The sequence below is a fragment of the Sardina pilchardus genome, chromosome 19 (assembly GCF_963854185.1).
Source record: "Sardina pilchardus chromosome 19, fSarPil1.1, whole genome shotgun sequence".
NCBI lineage: Eukaryota > Metazoa > Chordata > Actinopteri > Clupeiformes > Clupeidae > Sardina > Sardina pilchardus.
In genome coordinates this window covers 21720947-21735946 of record NC_085012.1, presented here as the reverse complement: position 1 = coordinate 21735946, position 15000 = coordinate 21720947, and the positions used below count along the sequence as shown (strand labels likewise).

Here is a 15000-nt window from a genome sequence, read left to right as displayed (position 1 = left end):
ATGGTGATGGTGATGAGATGAGGATGATGATTATGATGATGACGGCATTTTGTGTGTGTGTCAGGCTGGGTGTGATGGGCTCGGCAGAGACCCAGAGCGAGGACGACCAGGGCTCGGAGATGGATTCGGACCTGGACCGACCCAACTGGCAGCAGCTGGTGACCCGTGAGGTCCTGGCCAGCCTGACGCCCCACCAGATCAAGAGACAGGAAGTCATCAACGGTAACTGAACTGTACCCTCCATCGACTTGCATGTAATCGATACAGCGCCTTCTGAGGTGGAAAATGGTGTTACGAATTGATACAGTCCGACTTCAGTGGTTACAACACGTTTTAGTGTCCCTGATGCTTGTGTGTGTGTGTGTGTGTGTCTAAACCCTGATACACGTGTGTGTGTGTGCGTGTGCGTGTGCGTGTGCGTGTGCGTGTGCGTGTGTGTGCGTGCGTGCGTCTAAAACCTGATATGTGTGTGTGGGTGTCTGTGTACTTATTTTTAGAAGTTTCCAATTGTCATGCTCTTAACCCTTCAAAGTGTGTGTGTGTGTGTCTAAACCCCTGCTGTTGGGTGTCTGGTCCCCTCTGCAGAGCTGTTCCACACAGAGCGCTCCCACGTGCGCCGGCTGAAGGTGCTGGACTCGGTCTTCTACCAGAAGCTCACGCGGGACAACATACTGCCCCCTGCTGACGTCAGAATCATCTTCACCAACCTGGAGGACATCATCCAGATGCACGGTACAGGACACACACTTCACTTGGGACCGAAACACTCACTGGGATATGAATGATGTCTGTGTGTGGGTGTATGTAGGGGCGGAGGTGTGATCTGCTTATAGTGCTAGTGTTCTTCATTTAAACGTATGTTAAATACGTAGTGATTTATACACACACACACACACACTCAACTTTCTAAGCCTCTATCCTCACTTGTGTGTGTGTTGGTTGCAGTCTCCATATCGGACCAGATGAGCTCCATCCGCAAGAAGAACGACAGCCCTGTGGTTGAGCAGATTGGAGATGACCTGTTGGCCTGGGTAAGACACTGTGCTTTCCACTCTTCAAATCCCCATGGAGAACTGAGGTGTTACTGTTTCCATGACCGCCGTTTCTCTGGATCCAGTCAATCTTTTGAAGTGTCATCATCATCAATAGAATTGCGTGTAGACATGTGGTATCGTTTCCACCTCACACGATGGTCTCAAAATATAGGCCCTAGCCGTTTAGTCATGTTTTACCTGCTAGGAAGCAGCGTAGCCACATAACACAGACCTCTTGACAGGTGTAGCAGTAAGAAACAAAATCCCTGTGGATATTTCTCTTAAGAATGACGTTTATTTGCCTCAAAGGTAAAGTCAAGACATGTCAGTGAATTTAAGGATTTTGAATGCAGGCTGTGGAGTTAAATGCAGGTCTCTTTTACAGAGGAAACGCGTGTTAAAATAAGTCACAAATTTAATTGTTTTGGTGTGAAGATACATTGTCGTATCATGTGAATCCTGCAGTGTAATATATATATATATATATATATATATATATATATATATATTGATGTCAAATTGTTTTAATAGATTAAGAAAGCCACCACTATGATTTGTTAGATTGATTTCTGTAGCTCCAGTAAAATTGCTACCATGGCAACACCACGTCATGGCTTTTGTACTCTGCAATGGCTCTTGTATGCAAAACACACACTGTGCTCGAGTACTTCTTTGAACTGACCTTAATAAAGGAATTATGCACTCTTTGATTAACACACAAAGAGGGAAAATAATAATTAGCTAGTTTAAAAGGCTTCATCAATGTTGGAATCATTTAAAAACATCACATTACCAGGGGCTAAGTGAGCATTGCATTTCAAAGGTCAATGAAGAGGTCCTTAAATTGACATGGAGCTGACGTCGTCTGCTCTGGTCTGAGAGTGTGTGTGTGTAGAATAGATCGTCTTAGTTTGTGTGTTCTCTTCAGTCCAACTGATCTTAGTGTGTGTTTTCTTCAGTGCAACTGATCTTAGAGTGTGTGTTTTCTTGGAGTGTGTGTTTTCTTCAATCCGACTGATCTTAGAGTTTTCTTCAGTGCAGCCAGTCTTCATTTGTGTGCTGTGATCCGAGAGTGTGTTGGCTTCATTGAGCGTTCTCCCATCACTAAGCGCAGGCCAGCAGGTTTGGCTTTAGGGGGGGCAGTGCCCACCCTCTGCCATTCCTAGCCTGAGCCCCCAGCCCCGGGCACCACTCCCCACACCCTGCGCACACACAGAGAAGCGTTGCCATGGCATGTTGCGCTGGAATGTTGCTACAGCTCTTGAGACTGACCCCATTCTGCCTCTCTCTCTTTCTCCTTTCTCTCTTTCATTCTTCATCACTACTCTGCCTCTTCCTCTGTTTTTGACTCCCTCTCTTCCCCTCTCCTCTCTCTCTCCCTTTATCTGCTCTTCTCTCTTTCCTCTCCCTCTCCCTCTACTCTCTCCACACTTCCTCTACCCCCTCTTTCTCTTCTCCCCCCCCCCCCCCCCCCCCCCCCCCCCTCTCTCTCTCAGTTTGGGAGCAGTGAGGAGGAGCGGGTGAAGCAGGCGGTAGCCACCTTCTGCAGTAACCAGCCCTTCGCCCTGGAGTTCATCAAGACCAAGCAGAAGAAGGACACACGCTTCAGCTCATTCATGCAGGTGAGATACACACACACACACACACACACACACACACACACACACACACACACAACCAGGCCCAATTGATATCTGTGGTAGATGTTGTCAATCAAGCTTGTGCTCACTGGTGTGTGTGTGTGTGTGTGTGTGTGTGTGTGTGTGTGTGTGCGCAGGAGGCTGAGAGTAATCGTCTGTGTCGGCGACTCCAGCTGAAGGACATCATTCCTGCTGAGATGATGAGGTTCACCAAGTATCCTCTACTCCTGGACAACATCTCCAAATATACAGGTACTCAACGCGCGCACACACACACACACACACACACACACACACACACACACACACACACACACACACACACACACACACACACATACACACTTCGTATAAGCCCACATTAGTTGGTTGCAACCACTAAAACTCCGTTAGCAACTATGGTTTTGGGAAATGCACCCCCATTTATTAGTCTACGTCTAGGAGCAGACGATATCTGCTGTGTGTGTGTGAGCCCCAGGCAAGCACACCCACACGTACCCTCAAAACACTCACACCGTGTGTGTGTCTGTGTGTGTGTGTGTGCAGAGGAGGCAGAAGAGAAGGAGAAGGTTAAGAGTGCGGCTGACTGCTGCAGGCGGATCCTGACCTACGTGAACCAGGTGGTGAAGGAAGCCGAGAACAAGCAGGTGAGATCTCCCTCATCACCATACTGGACCTATAGGAGGCTCGATGGTGTTTTGAGCCCCCAACGTCGTCTTCCAGGCAGCGCTGCCACTGTTGACTTAAAGGCACTTAATCCCACCCCTAACCTTAACCCATGCCTAACACTAGTGCCTTCCAGGCAGCGCTGCCACTGTTGACTTAAAGGCACTTAATCCCACCCCTAACCTTAACCCATGCCTAACACTAGTGCCTTCCAGGCAGCGCTGCCTGGAAGACAACGTTGGGGGCTCAAAACACCAAGAAACCTATGGGATGAGAGTCCCCTGGTGTCTAGTTTCTGGTCTCATCTCTATCTCTATCTATGTCTCTATCCCTGTCTGTGTCTCTCTTGTTCTTTTTTTATTTGTATTTCTTTCTTTCTCTTAAATAGCCATGGGCTTTATAACCTCATAGATTATTTCATTTTGCATTTGAAATTGTGTCTTGTGTCAATATCGACATGTGTGTGTGTGTGTGTGTGTGTGTTTGCAGAGGCTGGAGGACTACCAGAGGCGGTTGGATCTGTCGTCCCTGAAGCAGAGTGAGAACCCCATGATCTCGGAGTTTAAGGTGTGTTCTCTAAAACAGTCTTTGTTTTTGTTTACTGCGGAACTCTGCTCTAGTGTTGTTGTTTACGCTCAGACTGGGCTCTAGAGGCCTGCTGTCTGTACATGCTGATCTTGTTGTCTTGTTGTCTTCCTCGTTTTCGCCGGTGGCTTCTCAGACCCTGGACTTGACCAAAAAGAAGATGGTTCATGAAGGACCACTGTCCTGGAAGGTGAACAAAGACAAGACCATCGGTAAGCCACTGACCACACAGTCGCTGTTTAGAGAAGTCAGATTATTCTCATACAGTGTAAATGGCTGCGGAGTGCCGACAATGTGTTGACCCCTGGATCCTGGGTACAGCATGCAGCATATGTTGTGAGCGGTCCTCTGTATTGCTCTTGAATCCTCAACTGACATCCTGTCACTTCATTATTATTCATTAGGCTTAGTCTTGTGAGTGTGAGTGTGAGTGTGAGTGTGAGTGTGAGTGTGAGTGTGAGTGTGAGTGTGAGTGTGAGTGTGAGTGTGAGTGTGAGTGTGAGTGTGAGTGTGAGTGTCTGTATTTGTTCTAACGTCTCTCTTTTCCGTGTGTATGTCAGAGCTCTACACGCTGCTGCTGGAGGACATTCTGGTTCTGCTGCAGAAACAGGACGAGCGTCTGGTGCTCAAGTGCCACAGCAAGAACCTGGCAGGAACCGCCGACACCAAACACATCTTCAGCCCCGTCATCAAACTCAGCACCGTCATGGTCCGGTCAGTCGCGACAGGTAAGACACGCACACACACACACAAACACACACACACACACACTCTCACATGCATGCATGCGCCCAAACATGGCGTGGTGAATTTGAGCGGAACTGTAGCCCTAACTGTGTGTGATTGTGTGTCCGTGTCCATCCATTAGATAACAGGTCCTTCTTTGTGCTGTCCATGTCGGACAACGGAGCTCAGATCTACGAGTTGATGGCCCAGACTGTGTCCGAGCAACGGACGTGAGTCTCAACGCCTCCCCCCTCTTTCTCTAGTATTTCTTCTTTGTCTTGCTCCTCCCCTCATCTCTCTCTAGCTCTAATTCTCTTTCTGAATGTCCCTTTTGTCAGATGTCAGATCACAAACATTTCTCTCTTGCCCTCCCCCTTCTCTCTCTCTCTTGCTGTCTCTGCACTGCCTCTCTTTCCCCTCTAGGTGGCAGCGTCAGATCAGCCAGAGGGCAGAAGCCATGAAGGTGAAGCCACACAGCGTCATCCCACTGCCTCAACCAGAGTGAGTCCCTCATTAGTGTCTTTCTCTCTGTCTGTCTGTCTGTCGGTCTGTCTGTCTGTCTGTGTGTGTGTCTCTGTCCTAGACGTCTATGGTATAGGAGTATAAATGAATAGATGTCAATATGCTATTGGAGTATAGACGATCATCACCACTCAGACGTCTATGGTATAGGGGTATAAATGAACAGATGTCTATGCTGTTGGAGTATATTCTTTAACAAAATAAGTGCTGTAGCTAGATAATCAAGGGTAACGTCCAGGCTTCTGAAAAATAGGATTTTATGAGGTTGAGGCAACAGATGAGTAGTAGGATGAACATTTCCTTAAAGGCTACTTTGAATAGGGGATTTTTTTACTGTCTATGGAGAAAATCAAACAGCTTTGAAAGCTGTTGGACCCGGAAAGAGATTTATTAGCCCATTATTGCATAATGACTTAATAACCGAATAGACGATCCTAACCATCCAGATGTCTATGATATAAATTATAAGATGATCTATACCTTAGACATCTGAATGGATAGGATCATCTTGTATACCATAGACATCTGAATGGTTAGGGAGATGATCATAGCCACTCAGATGTTAATGGTATATAGAAGACTGTCACAGCTACCCAGATGTTTATGGTTTAGGAGACAGTCACAGCCACCCAAATGCTTATGCCATAAGGGGTAAACTCAGAGGTCTATGTAGATGCATAATCACTGAGACTTAAATATTGCATGGCCTTTAGAACTGCTAGAGAAATCCACTGACTCATCTCGTTTGGCTGAGTGCTATAATTATTTAATGCCTCTGTATGGCCCCTGCTGTGATAGGCCAGTTAGGGTCATGTAATGGGCTTTCATCGATTTGGGACTCATTGGTGGACAACTGCACCACAAAGGATGTGCGTGTGTCTCTCCACTGTGTTCAGCAGCACAAAGCGTTGCTCTCAACAGGAAGGTCTGTTTCATTCTGTTAGTCTTGTGTGGACTCGCTCGAGCGGTGCCTGACCCCAACCCTGTCTTTGTGTGTGTGTGTGTGTGTGTGTGTGTGTGTGTGTGTGTGTGTGTGTGCGCGTGCGTGTGTGTGTGTTTAGTGGCGAGAGGGATGGTGTGGATCTGATCTCAGCAGGTGTGTCCAAACTAGGGAAGGACTCTGACCGTCTCTCCTCAGGAAGCGCCCACTCCACAGGTAGGTGACATCATAATTTTCATCACCTGTATCATTAGCAGCATCACACGTTATGTATTCTTTGCACCTCCACATTTCCACATTCGCTTATACCACCAGATGAACTTCCTTGTGCTGTACAGAGTATGACAGACAATGACCGTTTACAGGTCTGCCAGTTTTGATATTACGGGCTGTTGCTAGTCAAACAAAATGGCTAACGTTATCTAACCACATCCGTAACGTAATTTGCTTGGTTAAGATACAACATGTTAACGTCTGCTACTGTATCCTCATAATTGTCAGTATGGCTGTTAATGTGGGATGGGCGCTGTGGTGGCTACAACATGTATACTGTACTGTAGCTGTCAATGTAAATGTGACATGCATTGTCTTCGTCACACTTTTCTATACCTTTTCTGCTTCGCTCCTCGTATCTAACTCATGCTTGACGAGGACTGTGTCCCTTTGTCCTTAGTTGACCAGAGCGCTGTGTCCTTCACAGGGACGATGAAGCCGGATGAGGATGATGATGTCATCCCAGAGGAATCGTACCTGGATGCAGAGGGGGCTGATGGGATAGCATTCCTCCAGCAGCCGTCGGGCGGGGCCACTGACGGCAGGGATCTAGAACCCTACAGGGCCGAGGAAGCACTGAAAACCTGTGAGTAGAGAACACACACACACACACAGACAAACTTCACTACACATTACAGGTGTTCACAGACGCGCACACATACATAGGGTTAAAACTTACTCTAAACACAACTACTCTTAGCTACTTACTGTGTGTATCCTTCCTCCATTCACTGGTTCTCTTATGTGTGTGTGTGTGTGTGTTGCAGTGGCGTCGCTGAAGCAGGTGTTGCTGGCGCAGCTCATGACTCAGGAGGAGAGCTCTCGCGGGGGCCGCGGCTCGGGCAGCCGCCTCCTGAGGACCACGTCGCTGCGCACGCCCGCCGCCGACTCCCCCAGCAGGGCGGCGATAGAGAACGGCTCAGGGAGGCCGGCCGAGCCCAGAGCGGACCGGGCGGCGCCGCAGGACCTCGCCTCCGGAGACACGGGCTTCTTCGAGGCGGCCGAGGACTATGGTGAGCAGGCAGAGCCCTCTTCACTGCCCTCTGGTGGACAGACTCAGCAGCTGCATAATTGACGTGTGGATCCTCAGACACTATCAGTTGACTTTTATCGTCATCATTTGTCACTGATCTTGGAAATTGGGTCTTGGGAACTCAGCTGCTCGATTAGCCTCTCTAATGTAGCGCTACATTAATTTAAGCCACCGCAGATCAACTGAGATAATATTGTTGCTTTTTTTTTTTACAGTTTTTTTTAATCAGAAGCTCCATTTAGATCAATTCTTCTGTAGGTTATTGGCCATAGCCTATTGCTTCATGACTCTGTTATTATGATGAGATATTCAGCCCTTTCTACAGTACAGCTGCTCCTCTCTTCTCTCCTCTCCTCTCCTCTCCTCTCCCCTTCCCTCTCCCCTCTCCTCCCCTATCCTCTCCTCTCCTCTCCCCTTCCCTCTATCCTCTCCTCTCTCCCTCTCCTCCTCTCCTCTCCTCTCCTCTCCTCTCCTCTCCTCTCCTCTCTCCTCTCTCCCTCTCCCCTCCTCTCCTCCTCTCCTTTATTCTCTCCTTCTGTCTGCTCCATCACTCACTCACTCACTCACTCACCTCCTGCTCTCTGCTCCGTCCCCATCTGGCAGCAGGTTACCTGGTACTGGAGGGCTTCGGGGGTTCGGGCGAGAGCAGCACGGACGACGAGCTGGCGGTGGGGGCCAAGGGCCTGGCCCTGTCGCGCGGCTGCGTGGGCGACTCGGGCATCAGCCTGCGCTGCCCCTCGGGGTACCCCACGGGCAGCATCTCCACCTTCAGCCGACAGGTCTTCACACACCTGCGCAACCTACAGGCCAGCCTCAACCAGCTCAAGGTGTGTGTGTGTGTGTGTGTGTCTGTGTGTCTGTGTGTCTGTGTGTCTGTGTGTCTGTGTGTCTGTCTGTCTGTCTGTCTGTCTGTCTGTCTGTCTGTCTGTCTGTTACTTTGTTCATGTTTGACAGTTAAGTGTGTATGTGTGTGTGTTACTTTGTTCATGTTTGACAGCTAAGTGTGTATCTGTGTGTGTGTGAGAGCTTACAAGTGATAATGGCTGGGTCTGTGTGCCGCAAAATTATTGCAAAATATTAACACAGAGGGATGCAGTAGTGTTCAGCTGTGGTCTCTCTGTTGGTCATCAGCTACCTCACAAAATTGAGAAAGCACTACAAGCTAAAGAGCATAAACCGAATTCACCAATACTTTTCTGGAAGCTTGAACATCTGGATCTAATATAAGATGACTAGGCAGTTCATGTAGCATCATTAGGCCAGATTTGTTGATAGTGACGGTAGTCTTTTTTACAGTAGAGCAGCATGGCACTATAGCTCGCTAATCGTTCTTATCTCCCTCAACAATGGAATTCTCTTCTCTGATTGGCTGATGGGGTGGCCATTAACTTCGTATAACCTGCTACCTTTGAAGTAGTTCCCGTAACACACTTGAATATTAATTCGCCAAACTCGTTGCAAAGTTTAAATGAACTGTCACGTAGCATCCAAGCTGAAATACAGACGTGCAGAACCATAGTAACATTGTAGCATATGACGGAGGTGGATTGTAGCTAGTTGGATGCCATGTAGGCTATAAAAGTAGCGATCTTTCAAAGTTAAAGTTAATCAGAATCCTGGGATATGGCCGCTTGACAACGGGAGAGATAGAACTAACGACTGGCTTTTGGCCGTAGCAACCAGCCATTTAGAACTAACGACTGGCCTTTGGCCATAGCAACCATCCATTTTAGAACTAGTAACGGCAGTTTTGTCCTGCAAGTAGAAAGTTGATATATGGCGGAAAGTAGTCCCACAGTCAAGACAGTTTTAGCGATGTTAACGGACGCAACGGTGGAATAAAACTATGTTCTAAATATACAGGTTATGAATACAAACGGGAGATAAGCGGGATAACGGCCTTCGAGGTCGACCGGTTCGATGGAAATAATGGCACGGCGGAGGTAACTCCGTCTCCGTGCTTCGCACGTCGCCGGAGTTCTAGACCTCCACCTAGCCATTATTTCCATCGAACCGGTCACCTCGTCGGCCGTTATCCCTTACATATTTTGTACTAAACAGAAACACTACTGGCTCAGAAGTGAACCTTGGCTGTCTATAACAGCATTAATTATGAGCCACTCTGAGTATTATGGTCATTAAACATTCATACGTCCATGTTGTGTTCGACACTGGGGAAGTTTCTATTGTAACATGGTAGACCTGGACTTAAATGCATTTGTATATTTTCTTTTTGACCAGTTGTCTCCTTAGAATTATGAGGTTCTATCTGACATTTTTGTCAAAATTGAGTTATTGACATTCTTATTCTGTGACAAGTTCATAAGGTGAGGTCAAGTCAAGTGTTTCTTGAAGTTATTATATCTAAAGAGTAGTGCTCCACCTATCAAAACAACTCTATGTAATTCTAAAACTTTGAAGCTGAATATCTCAGAACTACCCAGAATGCAGTGAGAACCCTGTAATTCTTAGGGGACACATTGTGAATGTAGAGACATCTGTTGTAAAGTATATGGTGTTTGTGCTGTTCCGCAGGAAATGGAGACCAAGTACTTCAGTCTACTGCGCCAGAGGCAAGCAGGCCCGACAGAGGACCCTGAGGAGAGCAAAGGTACAGACAGCACTTTAACATCCAAACCCCAAATAACCACACAGCACTTTAACATCCAAACCCCAAAACCATCTCTTACTTTCAAATAACCACACAGCATTTAAACATCCAGACCCTAAAACCATATTTCACCTTCAAATAACTGCTTCAAACTGTAGACCCATCATTTTTACAACAAAAGCACAACGTTTGGGGGGAATGCCGCGCTGATTTCCAATAAGGAGAATTTAGTCTCTGGCGTTGCTGATGGTGTATTCAGAGTACCTGGTATTGCACTGTGTAGCGATGTTACAGATAGAAGCAGACACACAAACACACACACATACAAATACACAAGTTTTCTTTCCCTTTTGTGTGTTTTTTTCTTTCTAAATGTTCGTCCTGTGTCCTTGTGTTTCTTCACAGATAAGAGATAGTGTTGCCAAGATCTCTCTCTGCCCAGCCAACGTGAGAGGAGTTGTTCTTCCTCAAACCCCTCTCCTCCGCCCTGGGTTCACTCTATCACTCCCTCTCTTTCTTTCTTTCTCTCTCTTTCCCTCTCTCTTTCTTTCTTTCTCTCTTTCTTACACTCATACTCTCAACCATTCTGTTTGGTTATCTCTGTAGATCTCTCTCTCTCTCTCTCTCTCTCCACACACCTCTTTTATTCCTTTCCTCTTTGGACTCCTGCTAAGACTTCCCCAGGGCACAGAAGAGATGGAGAGAGAGAGAGAGAGAGGAGAGGAGAAAAGAGGAGGAGGAAGAGAAAGAAGAAGAGGGGGAGGAGTCAGGAGCGTGATCCTGTGTCTCCTCCTCCAATGGCTAAAGGCAATCAGGGATGATGGACCTGCCCCCCTCCCTCAAGCTATCCCAAAATACCCCCCTCCTAAATACCCCCTGCCCCCTCACCTCGTGCCTGCCGATGTTGCTGTTTGCCCCCTCTGCTGAAACCCCCCCTCTCCCTCCCCTATTCCCCTGCTAAGAAGACAGAGAACTTGTAAGCCAAATTGTACAAAGTGCTGTGTGTTTAGAATATATATATTAAACACATAAACAGTAGAAGACGTTAAAACGAAAGAAAAAAAAAACAAAAGAAATAAAAACTTAAGTAATGTATTAAGATTTTTTTTTTTTTAATCCCAAATGTATTTATTTTTCTCTTATGTTTTTTTTTTGTTTGTTTCTAATTGTCTCCTGTGTTGTGTGCATGCTTTGGGGGCTTGGGGGCCTACAGCGTTCTCTAGCCTGATGCCCCCGCCCACCCCAACCCCTCCCCCCCCCTCCCCCCCCCCCGTGATCGAGTAAGCTGAAGTGCCGATCAGGACTGTGAGCACAGAATTGCACTTGAGTAGAGTCCCCCAAGGACAGGAAGCAGAGCTACTCCAAGCCAATCAAAGAGGCTCGTTGGCTGCTCAGAGCCAATCAGAGAGGCTTGTCCTCTGCTCTGAACCAATCAGAAAGGCTCATCAGCTGCTCAAAGCCAATCAGAGAGGCTTGTCAGCTGCTCTGAGCCAATTAGAGAGGCTCGTTGGTTGCTCCGAGCCAATCAGAGAGGCTTGTCTGCTGCTCATTTTCCTGTCCTCGGTACATTTCGCTGGGTCCTCCTGTAAGGACTTTGTGTGACCCCTTGTATCCCTCCTGACCTCTGACCCCTGAACCCTACTACCTTGGAGTCAGAGTGTCCCCGCTGCCCCCCCCCGACCCTCTGGCTGAACGCATCAGTGTGTAATAGGTGGTCATGGTGGTGACACATCTGGAAAATAAAAGCTGCAACAACATCTCAAAAACCTCCACAAAGCCGACTCTGTCTCTGTCTGTTCGTGCACTGATGTCTGATGATTACTGCAAATATGTGTGCTCTGCTGTTCACTTTTCAGATCAAAGGGGCGCTTGACGCTTTGTTTTCTTGAGAAAAGTACAAGGAACCTTTTTTTTTGTGATAGTGGAAATATCAAGAGCCTTTCTTCTTGAGCAAATGCACCAACCAAAATAGGACACAAATAGTTTGGTCAATAGTGTACGGTAATAGTAATAGTAATTTTCTGACTGAGAAATCACGGCTCCCATGAACCTTGGTGGTGGTGTATGTTGCACCAGATACAAAGAGCTGAGCGTAACTGTGCATTCAGACCAAGACCGTCAAAAGCGTCAAGAGCGCCGGAAATCATTCATTTTCTAAGGAGAGTCGGCGTTACCGGCGTCAAAAGCGTGCTGGGCGTGAGCGTGGCTTCATGAGCTTCACGGGCGTCCGTTGAGCCTCAGTTAACTTTATGGTAATGCGCTATGACACGGTTCGGCGTCAACTAATCAGAATGTCAAACTCGCAGGATTGCTGCTTGTGGTTTGTTCGAATGTTTCACGTCATGGCTTTGACGCTTTCGGCGCCGAACTGGGTTGAGCGTTGAGCTACAGTATGAGCTTCACCAGCGACTTTGGCCCTTTTGACGGTCTTGGTCTGAATGCACAGTAAGGGGGTAAGATGAGTACCAACTTTAAATGACAATCTTGGAGATGGGTGTGTTAATAATATACATGCTACTTGCTGTTACTGTTGTTAATTTCATACATGGTTGGAGTCAATGAGAATCCACACTTCAGTGCAGTCCTCTGGTCTCCAAAGGCAGACAGGTGGGCAGACAGACTAACCCTCTTCTGTTGCTTCAGGTGTCAGAGGCAAATTTGGATCATCTCAGACTTGTGAATTCTAATCATCATGAGCAGGGATGACGAGTCCATTTTAATGTTACACCAGACTATACCTATATTAGAATGTGTTGATTGCTTGGCAAAGGAGAGAGGAAACGCATCCTTGTGCTGTGCTCCAAGGTAGTCAGACACATCAGCTCTGCTTTTATCAGTTCATATCTATCAGTATTGTACCAGTAGGGGGCGCTGTTAGACCACAGTCTCAACCCGTGAAAACTCAACTCCCATTTCCCAAGCCTTTTTTCTTCCACATGCCAATGCTGAAATGTTGGACGGACTGTGGGTTGTGTATTTCTGCACTTTTCTGATCTTACACCAGAATCCATGTTTGCCCATGTGCACTTGCTTACCTGTCTATGTGTTTTTTGGTGTATACATTTAGAAGGGAAAAAGGTATATTAAATCCAGTTTCAATGCAAAATGATGCAGCCTGGTTGGTTTTATACTGAAGGCCGAGCAGGTAATATCCACTACATGTCTCAAATGACAAAACACAACACCCCTCAGGACCTCGTCTAATTACAGGTGCTGTTGCCGTTAAATGCATCTAGGGAATGTTTGCTTTTTTCTGTTGGCGGCTGCTTACATTCACTCCTGGCCGTCTCTCACAATTTTATTTCCCAGAGGCACTTTACACTGAAGAGTCTTTTATTTGTCGTCCTGCCTTAACCTATGTGTGTCCTTTAGGAAAAGAAAGGGGGGGGGGGGGACGTGCCTGTCCCCCCGCACCTCTCTGCTCTGTTCTCTCTGCTCTAGGTCCAATCCCGAAGACAGGTTGCAATTAAGGCGACGGTCGACTGAAAGGAGCCGGATAATCGATTGTCACACTCTGCACATGCTCTTGTCAATTACACGCACACACACACACACACACACACACACACACACTGATGAGGCAGGGCAGGGGGAAGCAGAGGGGAAGAAAGAGATGGAAGGTGTGTGTGTGTGTGTGAGTGAGGGAGAGAGAGCTGTGTATGTGTGTTACATTCACCTCAACAGGTCACACACACGCACACACAAATTACTTTTTCACTTTGCAATCTCTCCGTAAAGAGGTTTGTTTCCACGCTTGACAATATTCACTCCACAAGGGTTTTGAGGGTCACACATTTTCTTAACCACAGTCTACAAGCATATTATTGTTCATGTCCGCTACTACATGAGTATGGGTTGTGTGTTTGTGTTTCTTTGTTTTTGTTTGTTTGCAGAATATCTTGAGTAGGCTATAGAGACTCTTTTATTAATTGTCTTTGTAGGCTACTGCTGTAGGGCCTACCGTAAAAGAGGACAGTTGTTGGGTTTTGTCTTAGATGAGAGATCTGGTGAGTTTTCACATACAGAAGATATCCGTTTCTCGAGGTCACCGAGTACTGTGGACACGAAACAAAATCGAAGCAATCGGTTTTACATAACTATTTTGCTATAGCCAGCAGCTAATGCAGCCTGGCAGCTACAGCAATGGGGGCATGTCCGTGCGCCCCATGTACATGGCCCCAGAGTTAAGTGCTGCAGTCTGGCTGCGTTAGCTGGATCAGGGGTGTTAGAGATGTTACAAAACACATTGTTTAAAAGGTCCGCTTGAATGTGGGAAATGGACCAATCAGATCGCGGCACTGCTTCACGTAGCTAGGAGTCTAGGACACAGGAGTTAGTCAGAGTGAGTCGAATTTTACCGCGAGTAAAGTTTTGAATTTAGAATATAGCGCCTTATCATTAGTTTGCATTTCACCGTTGTTCCAGGACATCGTTCTGAGGTTGTATGTGTGCGTGCAATAACTGAAGTAAGTACCATATAGCAAGATTACATTTATGATCGGCAGAACAGTATTGTTAATATTTAATGCTAGTTGTTAGTTTCCTCTCAAACAATGTTCCCGTGGTGATTATGCATATAACGCTGATAGGTGATAGCTTGTATGATGCTATTTGTAGAATATATAACGTGCATTTAGGAATATGTGTGTCCATAGCGTAACCGAGTGACATGTGTGGGCATGTGCCATGTGCGTGTGTGAGATGCGTGTGTGTGTGCGAGACGTTAATGATCATGCAGCTCACGCGTGTTCAGCTCATGCCTGTGTAATTGCTGCATACCGTGTATTTAGTGTATTCATGGTTATTTCTGTATTGTGTTGCAGAACCACACAAATGAGTAATTTGCACAACTTCAATGAAGAAGATAATATTACAATTGGTGGTGCTCATCCCTATCTGACATCATAGGCTACTCCAGTTCTGACCGACTGGCTGTAGTGTTTCTCTACTTCCGGACCTTATCATAAATA

General features: G+C 46.8%; 1 protein-coding gene across 4 annotated transcripts in view; it reads left to right on the top strand.

Moving 5' to 3' along the window:
• arhgef12a (Rho guanine nucleotide exchange factor (GEF) 12a) overlaps window positions 1-11795 on the top strand; it is a 60762-nt gene extending 48967 nt beyond the window's left edge. For 2 of the 4 annotated variants that reach the window (XM_062521842.1, XM_062521839.1), the window contains 17 exons: window positions 65-222; window positions 586-732; window positions 946-1031; window positions 2531-2656; window positions 2812-2926; window positions 3221-3321; window positions 3830-3907; window positions 4062-4137; window positions 4486-4653; window positions 4794-4881; window positions 5075-5152; window positions 6235-6329; window positions 6787-6972; window positions 7154-7399; window positions 8023-8246; window positions 9955-10030; window positions 10436-11795. In XM_062521842.1, coding sequence (XP_062377826.1) covers window positions 65-222; window positions 586-732; window positions 946-1031; window positions 2531-2656; window positions 2812-2926; window positions 3221-3321; window positions 3830-3907; window positions 4062-4137; window positions 4486-4653; window positions 4794-4881; window positions 5075-5152; window positions 6235-6329; window positions 6787-6972; window positions 7154-7399; window positions 8023-8246; window positions 9955-10030; window positions 10436-10446 — 2059 coding nt within the window. In that variant the 3' untranslated portion in view covers window positions 10447-11795. The remainder of the gene's footprint in view (window positions 1-64; window positions 223-585; window positions 733-945; window positions 1032-2530; window positions 2657-2811; window positions 2927-3220; window positions 3322-3829; window positions 3908-4061; window positions 4138-4485; window positions 4654-4793; window positions 4882-5074; window positions 5153-6234; window positions 6330-6786; window positions 6973-7153; window positions 7400-8022; window positions 8247-9954; window positions 10031-10435) is intronic. The other 2 variants (XM_062521841.1, XM_062521840.1) reach the window with 2 other exon arrangements.
• The last annotated feature ends 3205 nt before the right edge of the window (window positions 11796-15000 follow it).